A 16,674-nucleotide genomic window follows, 5' to 3' on the forward strand; every position below is an offset into this window, starting at 1 on the left:
GAGAACGTTGAGGTGCGCGTGCGCAGTGCGGGTCCGCGGGAGGTTCTCGGCGCCGTTGGGAGCTGCGCACGCGCGAGACCTTTCGTGCCACACGCAGCATGGCGGAGAGGCTGCGTTCCTGCCGCGCGCCGCGCGGCCGTCAAGCGAGAGTGGCCGCAAAAGCAACCTCGATTTCGCGACGGCGAGCGGCGGCGGGGCGAGGCGGCGCCGGGCGGGGTGAGCGGGTGAGCGGGCGACTGCGGCCGCCGTGGGGCCGCCTGCGGGCCGGGCCGGGCCGGGCCGGGCCGGGGCCGCCTGCGGGGGGCAGCGGGGCCGGGGCGGACGGCTGTGCGGAGCGGGGCCGTGCAGCGGGAGGCCTTGCCCGGGGATCTTGGCGCTTGCCAGGGGTCGCCCGCCGTCGGCAGGCCCGGCGGTGGCTTTGCCGTCCCAGTGAGCAGTTCGGGGCGGCTGCTCGGCCTTACGTTGCTGCTCCAGGTGCTTCCAGGCCGGTTTCGTTCTCTGTGACCACGGTCGTTGGCCATCCCCGAAGAGCCCGCCCAGGCCCGACCCGAGGCCCGTGCAGAGCCCCCTGCACAGCGGAGCCTCTGGGGAGAGCTGCTGTCCTGGGGCTCGGCTCTGCAGCGAGTCCAGCCGCTGGGAGCCCGGCAGCGGGTCTGCGAGATGCATGTTTGTGTCGCTCCGTTTTCAGTAGGTTTTGCAGCGAGACAGCAAGTGGAAGTGTTATGTAAAAATGTTCTTCGTCAAAGTCGTTTCCGATTTCTTAGGTAGTTCCTGGTAAAGGCATAGGACTTAAACTAATTGTATATCTTGTGCTGGTTATTATCGAAGCTTTTGTTAAGTCAGTTTTTTACATCGGTGTAAACTGGTATTAATTATCCCTTCATTCTTGTCCTCTTCCGTTCCTGTTCTCTTACACAAATGTTTGTGAGGCTCCACAGCATACCAGTGTGGGGAGCTGAGCTGAGGGCGTAGCTCTGTAGCAGCCTGAACCACAGCCACCGCTGTGTCCTTCTGTCCCTTCTGCCCTGGCTGCAGTTTCCCATGGCCTGTCTTGCCCTTCTTTCTCAGTCACTGGAGCTTCTGCTGAGCCGTCTACAAAGAAAATCTTGCCTAGCAAATCAGCAGGTCGTTGTCTCTATGGTTAGTTATCTGAGCCAGTTCAGGAAAGGGACAAGTGAAGTGTTCTAACCAATTCAAGGGAAGAAGTAGAGGGAGGCTAGGAGGACATTAATTAGCAGATAGGTTGACTTGGGCTACTGTAGGACAACTGTCAAAAGATTCAGTTCAGTTTTGACACAGGTCATTTACCCAGTATGATACATCACTACCACTGTAGAAGCAGCTTGTACTGTCACAGTTGAAGGGGTGAGTCTGCATCTTTGGGTATTAATGCTGGGTTGAAGGTGGCTTATGGTGACTGTGGCAGAGTGACATAAGACAGCCTAAGACGTTGCTTCTGTATAGCAGGATTTAAAGGACAGTGTATCTTCATGAAGATAGAAGCTGAAGCAAGCGTTTTAATGTTACCTCATCCCCAGGCCTTGCATAAATTGTTTGTTTTCCAGCCACAGGACACTTCTGAAAATGCTGTCTTAGTGATGCACATCTGTAATTCTGTTATGATTCACTCCAGCCCTTCAAGCAGTTATGCTTTGTTTTGTCATGTCAAAAATAAACAGTTTTTTAAAATCAGAAACTACTGTTGATGAATAAATGCAAGTCACTCATCTGATCTCAGTGTCCTGTTTTTTACAATGGAATAGCTTTGATTGGCATCAAGACATGTAGCAAGCTATGCCATTATATTGTTGGGAACTACATCCCATCAGTATTCACCCTGTTGTTGTACCCACACAAAATCTGTGTTTGAAGGCAGCACATAGCTCAAGGCTGGTTTTAGGTGTGCATCTGCCTGGCAAACAAAGTGGAATGACAGCTACTAAAAATGGTATAGTACCTGTGAAATCTGGAGGAGATTTTTGCTTGTCAAAAACTATGGGGAGAAATGAAATACATGTGAAACAATGGAAAGCAAATAGCATGTAATAGTTTGTGTTTTTTCTGCCTTCCAGATTTGGCACCCGGAAATTCCAGATATCCTTGTGTACAGTGTCGCTGGTAGTGGCCAGGTGATGGGCAAAATTCTGGACCAGAGAAACCAAAGACAAGGAAAGATTTGGAGATGTTAGTTGAATGTGGGGAAGCAGTGATAAATAATGTCATTTGCAGGTGCAAACAAAAAATGCGTGACAATCAGTGAATTGTAATAGAAATAGAAGAAGAGGTTTTGAGGCCAAGTCAAGAAGAGAGAGGTTTCTGGGGAAAAGCAGGAGTTGAAAATTATGTCGTTTTGTGATGTAAGTACTGAGTAAAATGATCTGTACTGCTAGAGTGCGTGGCATTCATCCAGTGCTCTCCCTCTGCTTATCTGTTGACTGAAGTGCATCTCTTGAAGTTGTCAGAAGATAAAACAGCTCTATTTTGTCAGGTCAGGAAATTTCTGCTGGAAGAAGTCCTGGACTTCAGGGACAGTTGTCGTAGGTCTCGGACTCAAAGCCACAAGGATTCTGACACTGTGTGGGATGGTGCTGCTTCAACATTAGTCTTGAAAGCATACTAAAGGTCTCATCAGAAACCCCCTTGATTGTATTTTTTGCTTCAAAGTTCCCATCCACTCCCTATTTGAACTCTGGTTTGGGTTGGGGCTTTAGACAGATATAGATTTGTTGCGCTGAATTTTTCTGTCAAGCACAAATAAAGATTTTGTTTTATGCTTGATAAAAATACTCTTTACTACATTGTGATAGACATCAAACTTGCTAAAATATAGAGAAAAGTGTCCTGAAGACTTAGTGCTCGGGGATCAGCAACTTGTGTGCAAAATGTAGCTTATAGCATCCACAGTTCCAGTAGAGCGGAAACCCTAGGACTGCAAAAACGCTCAGTTTTATTGACGAATCTTATATATTTATGAAGGTTTTGTAAAAGCTGAATCCTCTGGGATCCACCAAGCCAGATCAAAATTTTAGGCTAACAATTCAAATTATAGTATGTGTCTATGTTGTTTAACAGTCCTCCAGCATAAACATATGTTTCAATGCTTTCATCAGCATTGGGAAATAGTAGCTGACTTCACAATCTGCTACTGATAATTAGCATTGTCGTGCACTTTTTAAACCTTCCATTGTGGTCCTTGCTGTCCTTACAGCTTTGTGCAAACAATGCTCGTTGCGTTCACGCTGAATTAGCAAAGTCTTGAATTTCTTGTCTTTGTAGAAGACCTCTAAAAACATACAAGGAAACAACAGTGTAAAAATAATTATCATCTTCATAATATGGTATTTTCTTGAGCAGACTCTTTTAAGACCTAGAATGACCATGCTGTGGCTGAAGGAATAACATATCCCAGATACTTGTAAATTTAGTTTCTGTGTTGGTGACAATGTAGCCACAGAAGCACAGAGGTAAATGCAGCGTGTGAAATCTGCCTGGGACCTTGTCAGGAGCCTGTGTGGATTGCACTCCCTGCTGCTGTGGTAATGCTGTCACTAGGTCACCCGGCTGGTCCGTGTCCCAGCTTATCTAAAGGCAGCTCAAGCATCTTTGCAAGCCCTGGTGTTGGCTGTGCAATAAAAATATCAGTAGAAACAAAGCACGATATGGAAACCATGTAGCGGTTGATGTGCTTTGCATTTGGGTATATGCATGTTTACTTCTGTTATTGGTGGTGTTGTTACAGGTTTTATTAACTTTAACCTTAGCAAATACCCTTCTAACACAAGCACCTTTCATAATTGGTGAAGATATGCTTTGATACTCAGATAAATATAAGATATAAATTCTAGTTTTGTATTCATGAAGAGGAATTGCGAAGTTTTTTTTCCCTTGAAAGCAAAATTTGACATTAGTTCTTAGAGGTCGTTCTGACACAGTTCCACTTAAGATTGAGATTCTCTTTGAATGGCATATTGCAAATGATAGATATCAACTTCGGGGATTTAAGTGATGACATAGTTTTAAATTTTTTGTTTTAAGCGAACAACTTTAGTTATGCTACGTATCAGAGCAATGTTATTTGTCAGTACGGTGAACTTGACTGTGATAGCAGTGTTTTAAAAATAAACTGCATATCATGCCTGGATAAAACCAGGTTAGATAAGAAACTTTCATCTTTTTAAGGAATATAGTTTTACCAGGTTTCACTTGCTACTTTTAAATAATATTGAATTCTGTTTTCTTCAATGTTACAAACCTAGGCAGAAGGCTTCAAAGTTAAAGAGCAGCAGGGTGTTCAGTTTTGTGATAAATATCTGCATCAGTAATAACTGAAAGAAAGACTGATGGGGTTTTTTTCCCCTCTAATCTAGTCAGTTCTGTTGTGTTCAGTTGTAGCTTTTGCAGTGGCTGGCTTTGGAAAGCTTTGTTTTAATGGACTGTTAAGACAGTATCTATTCAGCAGCTGACTGGTTAGACATAGACTTGGTAACTTAGGAAATGCTACTGAGCCTTTTTCTTTCTCATTTTTCTCATAGGCACAATAAAGCAGTGAAGAGGAACCGAAGGAAGTATTACGTGTCTTACTGATCAGGAAACCGTTTCTGAAGTATTTGGATAAACTATATGTATGTGTAGTAAAATCTAAAAAGGTAGGATGTCTTCTTTTTCTGTTTTATTTACAAAACCTCATAACTAACAAAAACCTCTCTCATGAGTCTCAGTAAGGTTACAAAAGTAATTTTGTATGTTAAGGAGGAATGTGAAGCCTAAACCATATTCTTTTAAGTGAGTTCTGTGGAGTCTTACCAAATTCTACTAGGATTTTCATGATAGGATTTTGGTGAAGGCGGATTGCCTGTTCTTCACAAAGCTTTCAAATCCATTTAAAGGCTACTCAGTTTTATAAAATAGACCATGCAGGAGAAGACAGCAGCTCCTCATGATTTCAGCGTTAGCTGCAGTTTTGGCATCTTTTTCTTCCTGAATATTAAGTATTTCCCTACACATGTGGAGATTTCGTGCTGTTCCCTCTGGAATGGAAGTCTACAATGAGTCAAGAATCTTAGCCTTTTTTTCAGTATGAAAGCAACATGTTAAGTGATGTGTAGTTCATAAATACAAAATCTGCTGGCTGAAAGTGCCACAGCTATTGTCTGTAAGGACACTGTTTTGAAAGTTTGTTAGGCACCATATAAGACATTAAACTGGAAAGCAAACATTTGCATTTGAACTTCTATGATGTTTCTGTTTCAGGTAGAATTCAAGTAAATAGAAACTGGACGTTCCACAGTGGCTGCTAGAACTACGTTCAGTAACAGCTCAACTGTCTGCTAATATCTTTGCTTTCAGAATTCAGAGAATCTTGATACAAAGATTGAATTCTGACATCCAGCAGTACAGTCTTCAAATTCTTACTTAAATCTCCAAAGTAAGTGTTTGCATTCTCGTCTGTGAAGTTCTTTATTCACGTTCTCCATATTTCTAGAACTGCTTCCAGGCCTGTTTGTTAATCTAACCACACAGATTCAGGACAGGCTGCTTTATTTCTCTGTGTCGTTTTAACAGGTTGAAGGTGTGTGGAGAGCATGGGTTATGATATTGAGCGTTTCGTTGGCTACGTCAATGAAGGGCTATTATGCTCCATCTGCCGTGATGTGTTAGAAGATCCATTACAGGCTCCTTGTGAACACGCTTTCTGTACTGCTTGTATACATGGATGGCTGGTTCATCACAGCAACTGCCCTGAAGACAGACAAATGATTGATGTATCTTTGCTACGACCTCTCTACAGGTATACAATAATCTCGCTGTATGTTGAAATTGCACAAATTTAGGATTTCTCACTTTGCTTGTACAGTTTCATCTCTTGTCATTTACTGTCATTCAAATTGTCTTTATCCAATATGCCTATGGCAGAAACTGATTACTTGCATGAAAGCATTAGCATTTTCTATTTATTATAACTAACTTTCAAGGTATTAAGATTTCAAAATAGAAAGACTGCTTTGTTTGTTCTCCACCTTTTTATATCTTGAATGCTGATTTTGGATATCTCTCTGGATATTATTCTGAATACAGGTCTTCTCCAGCACCAAAACTTTCCCATACTTTGTTAGAGAAAGCAGGCAAAGCAACTTTTGACAACAGTCACTGAACACTGTATATCTTCTGGTTTTCTTTTCAGTCTTAACCTAGATACTGTAGTGGGGTTTGTAATGAAGAATTCCTGTAGAGATGAACCAAACCTCTCGCCTTCAAATACTTTTTTAAAAAGGTCTTTAGCTGTAAAATACCTGGCTTGCGCCATCTTGTCACGTAAAGCAGGCTGTTTCCATGAGTGTCTTCCATATTTCTTGCCAGCACAGAGTTTCACCAGTAGACACTGCTTGCTGATTAACCCCAGCATTGTCTAATCTTGCTCAGATTAACAGTTATGTGTCCAAAACCTTCAGCCACAGATGTTGAATTAACTCCATTAGTACTCCAGTGTTTTTGTTAATAGTGAGATTTTACTGTGTGGAAAGGTGAGGTACAGTGTAGACAGAACCCTGGAGTTTAATTTATAGATTGTTCTGTCTGTACTCACTGTAGTCAGTTTGGTTTGACGTGTTTAGAAACACAAAACTTAAATGATGAACAAGTAGCCCTAGTGTTTATTCTTGGTAATACCTGCTGAGCTAGTGAAAGGTCACAGTTAAAAAATTATTCAAAAATGAAGATTTCCTTTGCACATTTAATTTTGGAGACTGAATTTTCCATTAACATTGGGGTTTTTTAAGCCAGTTCTTTTCCGATATAGTCACTCGAATTCTAAACAAACAAAATATATATATTAAACGTTATTCACAATTTATCCTAATGGAGATTAGAATCTTACTTTCTTTTGCCAAATTTTTCAACAATGTTTCCAGATTTAAGAATATTTCTTTTTTATTGCATGTAGGTATATGAAAAATGATTTAAACCGTCTTCAGCTACATTGCAAAAACAGAGAGTATGGCTGTGAAATGATTTGTTCTCTGGAGTCTATAGACAGGCACGAAAGGGAGTGTGAATACAGTCAGATACGTTGCTCCAATGCTGGTGAGTGACATTCAAAGAAGTTGAATCCTTTATATTCAGAAAACATGTGTTTGTTGTCTTTTTGTCAACAGAATGGCAATAATGGCTATTATTTCCAAACAGAAATTCGAAGCTTTGGCTTGATCTACTCTTTACAGCAGTCTTTTTGAACAAAATGTATTACCAATTTATGGCAATTATGTTCATAAGCAACATTTTTTTATCCAAGAACTAACCAAAATGAATGAGTATGCTGGACTTCAAATTTCTGAAAATACAGGAGTGTGTTTGTTTTGCTTTCTGTCAAGTTATGAGGTTGTCTTTCAATTTTGACTGCTCATTTTGATTCTTCAATCAAGTCGTAGCACCTACAGAACGCTAGTGGGTCACACTTTATTTATAAAACATCCAGTTACCTGCTGCCTGTGCAGCCGCTCACTCTGTCTTGTGGTTTTAACAAAAACATATATTGGAAATAAGAATTGTTTTAAGCTAAACTATGGTTAGAGTTGTTGTGTTCATGTTAAGATTTTTATTTAAAACAAACCTACACCTCCTGAGGAAGAAACATACGGCTAAAAAGGAACATCCTGGTAAAACTTCCCAGTTGATTTTATTCGTAATGTCATATGTTCCTAGATAAAGTTAATTTCTAATTAATGATGCTAAGGGCATAGTCAAGTCCGCCATTGTAATTAATTGTAAGAAGATCAAGGTGCTCGAGTTGCTCCACTGGAAGTTACTCTTCCTCTCAGCAGTAAGTGACTCCTACTGATGCTTCAGATTTACCTGGTTTTCTTTCTACCAAAACAGCAGCATTTACAGAGTTACCAAACCTTGTCTCTGCTGTCTGCCGTGCAGCCTGTGAGGGCTCTCACAGTTCTTGAACTCTTCCTCAAGAATACATCAGAGTATATTTTGAGTACCTCAATTACAAATCATTATATTTATTAGTAAAGCTCTTCTAAAGGGCTGTCTTTTGTAATTTCCTGGTGTGGTTTGTTGGCAAGTTTCACTGCTCCATTATTTCCGTTTTCTCACTTCAATTTCATCTTCAAATTCAATGTGTGTTTTACAGCAAACAGCGCTTTAAAGATTAAACGTTAAGAATACGAACTTCAAGTTTAGAGTGTTAAATGTAGCAATAATTTATATAGTGTTCATTTTTGGTTCCTTACATTTTACTTTTAATCACTACAGATTTGTAAAGTTTGTATCCTAGAATTTCTGTGGAAATGTTCAGTTATTAAATGTTCATAAATGCATGTTCTTATTTATTTATGTGGTCTGGTATGTTACACACAGGACCAACCAATGTTGAGGAAAACAAGGTTACATTCCATCTCACCCGCAGTTTTGCTACATGTCCTCGAACCTTTTTTTCTAAATGTGGTACATAATTTGTTTTTACACATGTGCCTTCTTCTTTGATTCCAGTCATTGCGGTTTGTGGTAGAAGTGCAGACAAGCTGCTGGAGTCTTAGCTTGGCATCACTGTTGTCATTATGGAAGTTTCTTTAATGCCAGACCAGCAGCAGAAGACTGCACAGAAAATACCTACTTTTTAATATGTATTTTCAGTTAATAGACAGATATATTAATATGACTTTTTAAGAGTGTTTTATTACTAGTATGTGTGTTAAAACTATTGCATTTTGTATTCTAAAGAAATCAGGTTTTTCATTGTTTTAACAGGTTCACAGTTGCTTAGCTTAAGAGATTGCAGCTTGTTTGCTTGTTTTTGTTTGGAATTAATAAAAATGCTTTTGTTAGTTGTAAATGACTGGCTTACTTTACTGACCTTACTGTTCCCTGTTCAGGTTGCACAGTTCAGATCGAACGACGTAACTTAGATGGTCACCTGGCAGTGTGTGAATATCGGAGCCGTGAATGCCCCAATGGTTGTGGTTACACCATTCTCAGTGCAGAAGACACACAGCATAATTGTGTGGCAGAGCTGAGAACAGAGCTAGAACTACTTCGGTACAAATCTTCTGTTTCTTTGATGTTTGTGTTAGTCTGGACCTAAAGTCACTGCATAAAGCACTTCAAATGCTAGCACTGGATTTTGGTATGTGTTAAATAGTCTATTAATTACTTGATAGTAATGGGCTAGAGCAGTATTATGTGTCAGCATAACTTTAAATTCTTACTGTTTTGATTTTTTTGCTTTTTTTTTTTTTTGTGGGTCCAAGTTCTTATAAATCCTAAAATACCATTTCATGTTGTCGAACAAGACTGTGAGCTGCCCATATAAAATGATGAAATACGTAACAAGAACTGGACTGAAGTTGGCAGTTTCATTTTTTCACTGGCATGTTACAGACCAAAAGTCACATTATTTAATAATTATATTTAGCTTATATTCTTACAGATCCAGAAGATAAAAATCTCTAATTATTTTGGCAGGTACAGACGGGTAGATTAAGCCTCTGAGGATGTAATTTTCAATTTTTACTAAAATCTTGGCAGATTCATAACAGTTGGTGAATATGACTTTTCTTACTGGCATCCTTTTTCCTCACATATATGTTTTTGTAGCTTTCTGTGATTTTCCAGCTTTCCCATGCTCCTTCCCATTTCTATCCTTCAACTCACTGTCTGTCTTCTGCTCTTGAACATTGCTGGGAAGTCAGGCTCAAATCTGGTTTAAATGCACTGAGACACAAGGGATTCTGCTACCTGGGTTTTGAATTCAGGAGGTTAATGCAGGGAGAGCAAGTTTTTGGCTGTGAAGCTGTGTGAATTATGATAGTTTGCTGCATACCATCATTTAGTGTCCACCATAAAAGTGACAAGATTACGTGTTTAGCCATAGTATAGTATTCACACTTCTTACCTTGACTGCATGTGTTTGGTAGTACTAAGCAGGCGTACACTATAGGTAAAAGGCAGTAAATCATTTAAAGTCATAAACAGATGTTCTTGAGCTCATAGAATTGCTTCAGGAATATGATACAGTTGTCCCATATGTAGGCTGTGCATGGTCACTTTAGTACCCTCTGGGTACATGCGCTTTTTTATGTTAGTTTTATTTAAATGAATAAATAGTACTATCATGCCTCTAGAGTGGTGTCCTGTAGAGTACGATGGGAGTCAGATCGGGCTGTTTGGCTGCAAGAAGGCTTTCTGGAATTTGAAAATCTCTTTTTTTCTGTGCTTACAAGACTTACCAAGGAGAAATAAACTTTTTAGGTCAGAAATGATCTGCAGAGTGGAGGAGGCAAAACATGAGATGGAGTCAAGGTTAGATTCACAGAGAAGGCATATGGTCCAAAAAGAAAGTATTCTGCAAAATGAAATTGAGGAACTAAAGGTAAATATGATCATTTTGTTTTCTTTTTTCCTTCTATCAGTCTAGCTTTTTGCTTTTGCCAGTAGTATTCTCTTATTTTGTAATTATAGTCTCATAGAGGCAAGACTTAGGTTAAGTATGGGAAGCAGAAGAGGCGTTGGCACAGTGCTTTGCCAGGCTGAGTAGCTCTGTGAAAAGTCAGCTGAGTAATCTAGATTACTACTGTATTCCTGCGATTCTCCTGCTTCAAATGCATTGGAGCTAACCTGGGTACCCTTGTGCAAGGACTGCATCTTTACATTCATCCAGTTCTTATTATATCACAGAATAATGATTTCTAAAGCCCAAAGCAATGGATGAGCTTTATAGTTACATTTTTTATTTTTACTGGATTTGATGTTAAATCCTTGAAGAACGTATCGGAACATAACCAAAACCTTATTTTGGTTGGGATCTTGAAACAGAAAATTTAAGCAGCAACTGAGTAAAGCCACTGTTTCTTATTATACTTCAAAAGAAACTTTTTGCACTTTCAGGAAAACTCTGTTTGAGTCTTTGAAACAAGACCATTCTGAAGGTGAATGCTGGATTCTGTTTCAAATTTACATTTGTTCCACTATCAAAAAATTATTTCAGTGTTGCTTATTCTTTATAATCCATCACTCTGCCAGTTCAACTTCATACTACCACTATTAGAAAAGAGTTTGTTTCCTGCAGTAAATTTGTATTTGCGTTTCAGAGTCAGATGTCACGAATGATGTCAGATGTACGCTCTCTGATGGCTGCAGAGAGACAGCATCGCCAGGAGCTGGAGCAGGCAGAGCTGGAAAAACGGGAGTTAATGGAGCTGCTGAGGGGGCTGCAGAAGGACTGTCGATTAACTACTACAGAAGGAAGCAGGAAGTCAACAAATTTCCGCCCTCTGACACGATTAGAGAGCGTCAAACGAAAACCTCGGGAAGTTACAGTTATCTAAACAGAAGTAAGCTCAAAAAGCATTTTCTTCTGATTTCTGGAACCATCTGGCAAACTTTTCTACTTTCTGTGAATAGTTGGTAAATCATTTCTGATTTACTTGATTTATTTTAAAATCTAGATTGCTACTTTTATTTCCTCTTGGGGCATAAAAACAGATGGGGAATTTTTTTCTTAGGGAACACTGGGCATTAAAACTAAATACATTTTTAACTAATGTTTCCATAAAAATGGGGAAGGAGACTTGATTTGTTGTCTCTTCAGTGCATTATTTACAAGAGTCTTTCAAGCCTGAAAGCCAGAGCCTTTTAAAGTCAAAGATACTTAAAGGTTGTTTCCTTCCTAGTCCATTATAGTCTGTTTAAAATCTAGTTTATGCTTAGACTTGGAACAGAAAGAAAATGCAATCATTAGTAATGACATTTGGGACATACTTAATTGGGGAAAAAGTCAATAATAGAATTAGTAAGTCAGTAATAGAAATGAGTAGATTTTGCTTGCTTACAGTCTGTGGAAGGTCTATTTCAGAGGTGGAGAGAAAGCACTTTAAATTGTAATTCAACTGCTGTGTAACAGCTTCAGGTGAGGTTGACTTTTTACTTTAGAGTTTCTCTAATTTCCCAGGCTGATACACGCTTTAATACTAAAACCCAAGGCAACAGAGTGGTCTAAAACCTTTTCAATAAATGTGTGAGTAAGTTGGAGTTTGTGCAAGGGAATCTTATTTTATTTAAAAATTTGAAGCTTTTTATGTGTGAAAGTTCTTTAAGCTTGAGACCATCCCATTCGATACTCAGTATCTTTAAAGCATATATAAATACCTAGAGTATCTTTAATTTTCTTTTGGCAGGTTTAAGGCCACTTGAACATTAATATCCACAACAGATGAATATTTGCACAGTCTCTTGGACTCCGGACGTCTTTATTAGTACTCAAGTTTGCAATCGTGTAAGAACTAGGATTTTTTAACAGACCCACAAATACTGAAGCAAGGGGGCATTTGTCCATAAGGACTGCGTAAGAAGTCTGTACAGTTCGAGGACTTTTCTCTAAACTTCTCACACAGCCTGTCCATGTTGTTTTCTGTGGTGTAACTAAGCCATATTCTGTCCTCCGTTGCAGCTCTTCAGTGGAGTGACTAAGGGAGAACCTGGCCTCCTGAACATGCTAAATCAGTTTTGAACTTTCAGGAAAACATGTGCAGGTGCAACAATCTGAATAAGCTAATTGTGTCGTTTAGAAAGCAAATACATTACTGTGCATGCCTCGCTGTCACTCAGAGCAACGCTTTTATGGCTAACGGCATAACCAAAGAGAGAGGCAGCCACCTTCTTTAGCGCGTACACTGCATTACGAAGACTTGTGGTCAGAGCTGTCTTAATTTCAGGCATTAATAAATCCTTCTAACCTGCATTATTATCATTGAAGCAGATGTGCACACATTCAGATCTTGTGCATTTAAAATCTGACAAATAACTCGGCTGTGAAAGTTGGTTTGTTTTATATTTTCTGAAAGAAAACATTCATAGGAAGAGTTATGTCCGAATATTTACTTGGTTTCAGTCCTTATATTCAAGATTAAATGATAATCATTGGCAGTATTAGGTCACTGTAGCAGTCTCACTAACTCATGACATAGTACATCTCTTAAGCAGCCATATTTAACAATCTGAAACAGTAAAACAGTAGCTATAATTTGGGAAGACCTTCATTAACACTAAACATTCAGTGGTCAATCTACGTGTATCAGTGTGCATATTAAAGCTGTAGGTAGGAAGTAAGAATGCTTTTATTATGTTATGTTCTAAATAAGCAAGCTGTTGCTGTCTGTGGTCTGTGCCTCTATTTCAGCATTCACACTAATTTTGGAGCTTCTTGGCAACACCAGCTTTCACGCTATTAGAGTCAATCGGTGCTTTTCTGTGTACTGTAACTGTGTGGTTCTGTGATGTGACTTTATCTGCTTTGCTTAATGTGAAAGAAGAAAAAACTTCAAAATCCTGTAGAACTCAGATCTGAGCTGGATCATCTTTCCCAAGTTGGAGGGCAGAAGTGGTCGCCCGATCTTTTCTGTTCTGACCACTGGAAAAAGCAAGTTATTAGCTCTGTGCTTTCTCCATAATGGGATCTCTGCATTTGTTTGTTTTAGGAATTTCACCCTCATATTTATGACTGAATGCCTTCTAGAACGGGAAACAGGGTTTATTTCATATTTACTTAGCATTTGGTCTGCTGTCTGTCCCCTAAGTGACAGACATGAAACTACGTGAGAAAACACATTCTAGGTGGTAAGGAAGGACTTTCTGCTCTGCAGTCTGTGTAGCTTCTACTTGTCAGCTCTGGAGTCCGAACTTTCAGCATTGAAATGCGGCAGCACTTTGGACCCACGTGCTGCTAGAATGACCTGTCAGCTCGGCTTTCCTTCAGCAGCCAAGAAGCCCTTGCAGAGGTATTTTAAATCGGCACAAAGTAGCTAATAGCATCAGATCCCTCCCGTTGATTTAAGCTTAATCCCATTCCTCTGTGTTGATAAACTGTTCTGCACCTAATATTTTCCTCTGCTGATGAACCACTTACAGGGTGGCATTTGCTGAAGTGTGGTCATCATTTTACCTGTGTTATAATTAACTAGGCGAAAATTAAATAGCCCATTATGATAATATTTTATCTACTTTCAGCTTTTCCAGTCTCATATATTACGCAGCTCTAAATAGCCGCTGGCAGAAACAAGGGATTTTTTTGTTTCTTTCTTTCAAATAGTTTGTTAATCCTTTTTATAAAATCAAAGGGTCTAAATATTGTAGTAGACTTGGTGTAAGTGAAGACCGTATTTTAGGATTATATGAGAGACACTGCTAAAAGTGCATTACAGGAGGGCTCCAGCACTGAATTACTGGTGTTGGTATTCTCATACTAAATCACACTTCAATCAGTTCCGTTTTCTCACAGGTGGAACTGTTACTCCAGTGGACCAGTAACCGAGCAAACAGTTGTATTTTTAGTTGCTTCTAATAGCACTTTGTGGCTGAAAGAGGGAGAGCAAAGGCTGTGGAGCTCGGGGAGTGGAGAGAAAGAGCGTGCAGCCCGGCTGCCTTCCCTCAGCCCCAGCGCCGTGGGGCAGCCACACCAGCCTGTGCAGCGACTGCTGCCATTACAATTAACACAGCATTACAGTTAAAAAGGAGATTAAATCTTTATCCGCAGTTAAGTGGGTACGAAATGTAATAGTACCAAACCTGGGAGATTCACAAACACAACTCCTAGAGAGCAAGTAAAGCATGTGAGACTACAAGCTATTACAAGGAGTTGAGCAAATCCTTCTGCTACATTAAATTGGGTGAAAAAAAATAACACTAAGGATATATTTTAAAAAATATTTCAAAGCAAGTGGTAAGTTTGCCTTTGGAAGAAATCAACATTTAGATATTTATTCTGAAGACACAAGAGGCCAGTTACAAATACATGTAATCTAGTTCACTTAGACCGACTTTTCCACTTGAGAGGTCAAATTCAAGGCAAAATAGTTTCCTCTGTTTCCTTCAGCATTAAATCTGCATTTTGTTCACCTGCACTTCCTCCCAAAGCAAAATCCTGTCAATGGACTTGGCCAGTATGGATCATTGCTGCTAGGATTATTTTGTCTGGAGCAGGAACAGCAATTTTTGGGGGGAGCTTCTCGTAGGTTTAGATGAGTTTCAAGAAAAGGTGTGGAACTGAGAACAATGCATCTGAGTTGGGTGCAGGAGCAGCAAGGAAGAAATTTGCTGGACTTACTAATTCAGGAGGCAGCTTTCAGTTAGTACAATTCTAGTGTTAGATTAACAGTCTCATGAAGGAAATTAATTTAGTACCACATATGTACAAGAGTTTCTTGTCAGCACAAAAGGGAATACAATTACGTAGCCAAGCAAAATACCTAATATAGTGAAGTATTTTGACTGGCCAAAAGTGGTTTTATCTCAAATGTTCTTAGGTGTTTATAAGAAGTTTAATGTATCAGTAGATCCCAGGTGGCAAACAGTTCCTCAGATTTACAGAAATGGGCAGCCTTGCAAGTTACATTTTTCTATGCACTGTCCTCTTGGATGTTTCTGGAATGGTGCTTTTCTACATGGAAGTGCTGGACAGTATTTAAACGGAGCAGTAGCAGCCTTGCCTTTCTCCCATACTGCTGGTTGGATGAAGTATGATAGGTCAGGGAAATTTTACCACGGAGATAGATGCCTTTATAAAGACCTACAATTCTATGCAACTTTCTATTAACAAATAAACATTGAACTGTCTTCCAGCATTGTGGTTCACTGCCAATTTATTTACATTTTCTACCTTTATATACACAAGAAGGATAAAACAGTGCTTAACAGATCTTAATCTCTAGTCTGTAAAACAGTAACACTATTTGTACCACTTTGAAGTACACTTTGTATAAAAGTTGGATTAATAAAGTAGTCTCTAGCATAATTAAGTTTGTTTCACTTCTTTCTGTTAGGGAAGTCTGAGTCTCTTTATTAGATGAAATAGCAAACTGTGGGTATGCTGGCTGCACCGTGGGGGAGGTCATGAATAAACTATACTGTAGGGTCAGTGCAGTGGAGGAGGTGCGGCTGTGTTTTGCCAAACAGAGGCACTATACAGCAATAAAGGCAGGTATTCCATCAAATGCTATTCCTTCCTCAAGGATTTTTCTCCTGCCTCACGACTGGGCGTTTCTGAATGGGCTGAGCAGCTGTTATGAAGGTGAAGAGCTAGCAGCAGTTGAAAACTCTAGGACTCCAAGAGTGTGACATTCCAGTCCTGCACAGCCAGCAGGATGATGAACTGGCAAGAAAGGAAAAATCACTTCACTGTCCATCAGCTGAAGGGATCTCATCCCTAATGCAGGTTTTTTCATATCTGCAGGAGCCCAAGTGGCATTTGAATCATAGAATGATTTTGGTTGGAAAAGACCATCATGATCAGAGTCCAACTGTTAACCTAACACTGTCACTAAACCATGTCCCTACACATGAGCAAATAAGAAAACCAGAGCGTTGTTCGGAAGTTGTAACCTAGGGGGTGCATTTGCTTAAACACGAGCAATCAGGACGCAGGAGCAGGCGTTTGCTGTGTCCAGTGCTCTGCCATTACGGGCTCGAGCACCTTCTTGCACCTGGTGGCAGGAGTTACTCGGCGGGGAAAACGCTGACGTGACAGCCTGCACGTCACCCCCGCGCAGCGCAGCACACGCGCTTGCAGAGAACCTGTTCATGTGCCTGTGCCCATCCACCTGCATCGGGCCTGCAGCTGGTATAGAGCAATAGAGACTGCAGAGTTGCTGAAGAGTTTGGAAGTTTTTAAAAAAAAAA

General features: G+C 40.0%; 1 protein-coding gene across 7 annotated transcripts; it reads left to right on the forward strand.

The window, feature by feature from the left end:
* Positions 1–84: 84 nt before the first annotated feature.
* LOC135986112 (RING finger protein 151-like) lies at positions 85–15,780 on the forward strand. Of its 7 annotated transcripts, none has more exons than XM_065629918.1 (10): positions 1,338–1,365; positions 2,073–2,184; positions 4,533–4,646; positions 5,251–5,425; positions 5,563–5,788; positions 6,941–7,080; positions 8,880–9,042; positions 10,255–10,375; positions 11,094–11,336; positions 12,180–15,780. In XM_065629918.1, exons 5-9 carry the CDS (start codon positions 5,583–5,585, stop codon positions 11,328–11,330), a joined length of 867 nt encoding a protein of 288 aa, XP_065485990.1. In that variant the 5' UTR covers positions 1,338–1,365; positions 2,073–2,184; positions 4,533–4,646; positions 5,251–5,425; positions 5,563–5,582; the 3' UTR covers positions 11,331–11,336; positions 12,180–15,780. The 7 variants fall into 7 exon arrangements, with proteins under 7 accessions (XP_065485986.1, XP_065485988.1, XP_065485987.1 ...); XM_065629917.1 differs by lacking the exons at positions 1,338–1,365; positions 2,073–2,184 and adding exons at positions 2,215–2,357; positions 2,489–2,622; XM_065629914.1 differs by lacking the exons at positions 1,338–1,365; positions 2,073–2,184 and adding an exon at positions 85–224.
* The last annotated feature ends 894 nt before the right edge of the window (positions 15,781–16,674 follow it).

The sequence above is a fragment of the Caloenas nicobarica genome, chromosome 2, assembly GCF_036013445.1.
Source record: "Caloenas nicobarica isolate bCalNic1 chromosome 2, bCalNic1.hap1, whole genome shotgun sequence".
Classification (NCBI taxonomy): domain Eukaryota; kingdom Metazoa; phylum Chordata; class Aves; order Columbiformes; family Columbidae; genus Caloenas; species Caloenas nicobarica.

Excerpts from the sequence above, each read along its gene's own strand:
- LOC135986112 (XM_065629914.1), top strand. The coding sequence starts at position 5,583 with ATGGGTTATGATATTGAGCGTTTCGTTGGCTACGTCAATGAAGGGCTA. Across the intron at positions 5,789-6,940 it reads TTGCTACGACCTCTCTACAG|GTATATGAAAAATGATTTAA; the intron begins GTATACAATAAT and ends TATTGCATGTAG. Across the intron at positions 9,043-10,254 it reads ACAGAGCTAGAACTACTTCG|GTCAGAAATGATCTGCAGAG; the intron begins GTACAAATCTTC and ends TAAACTTTTTAG.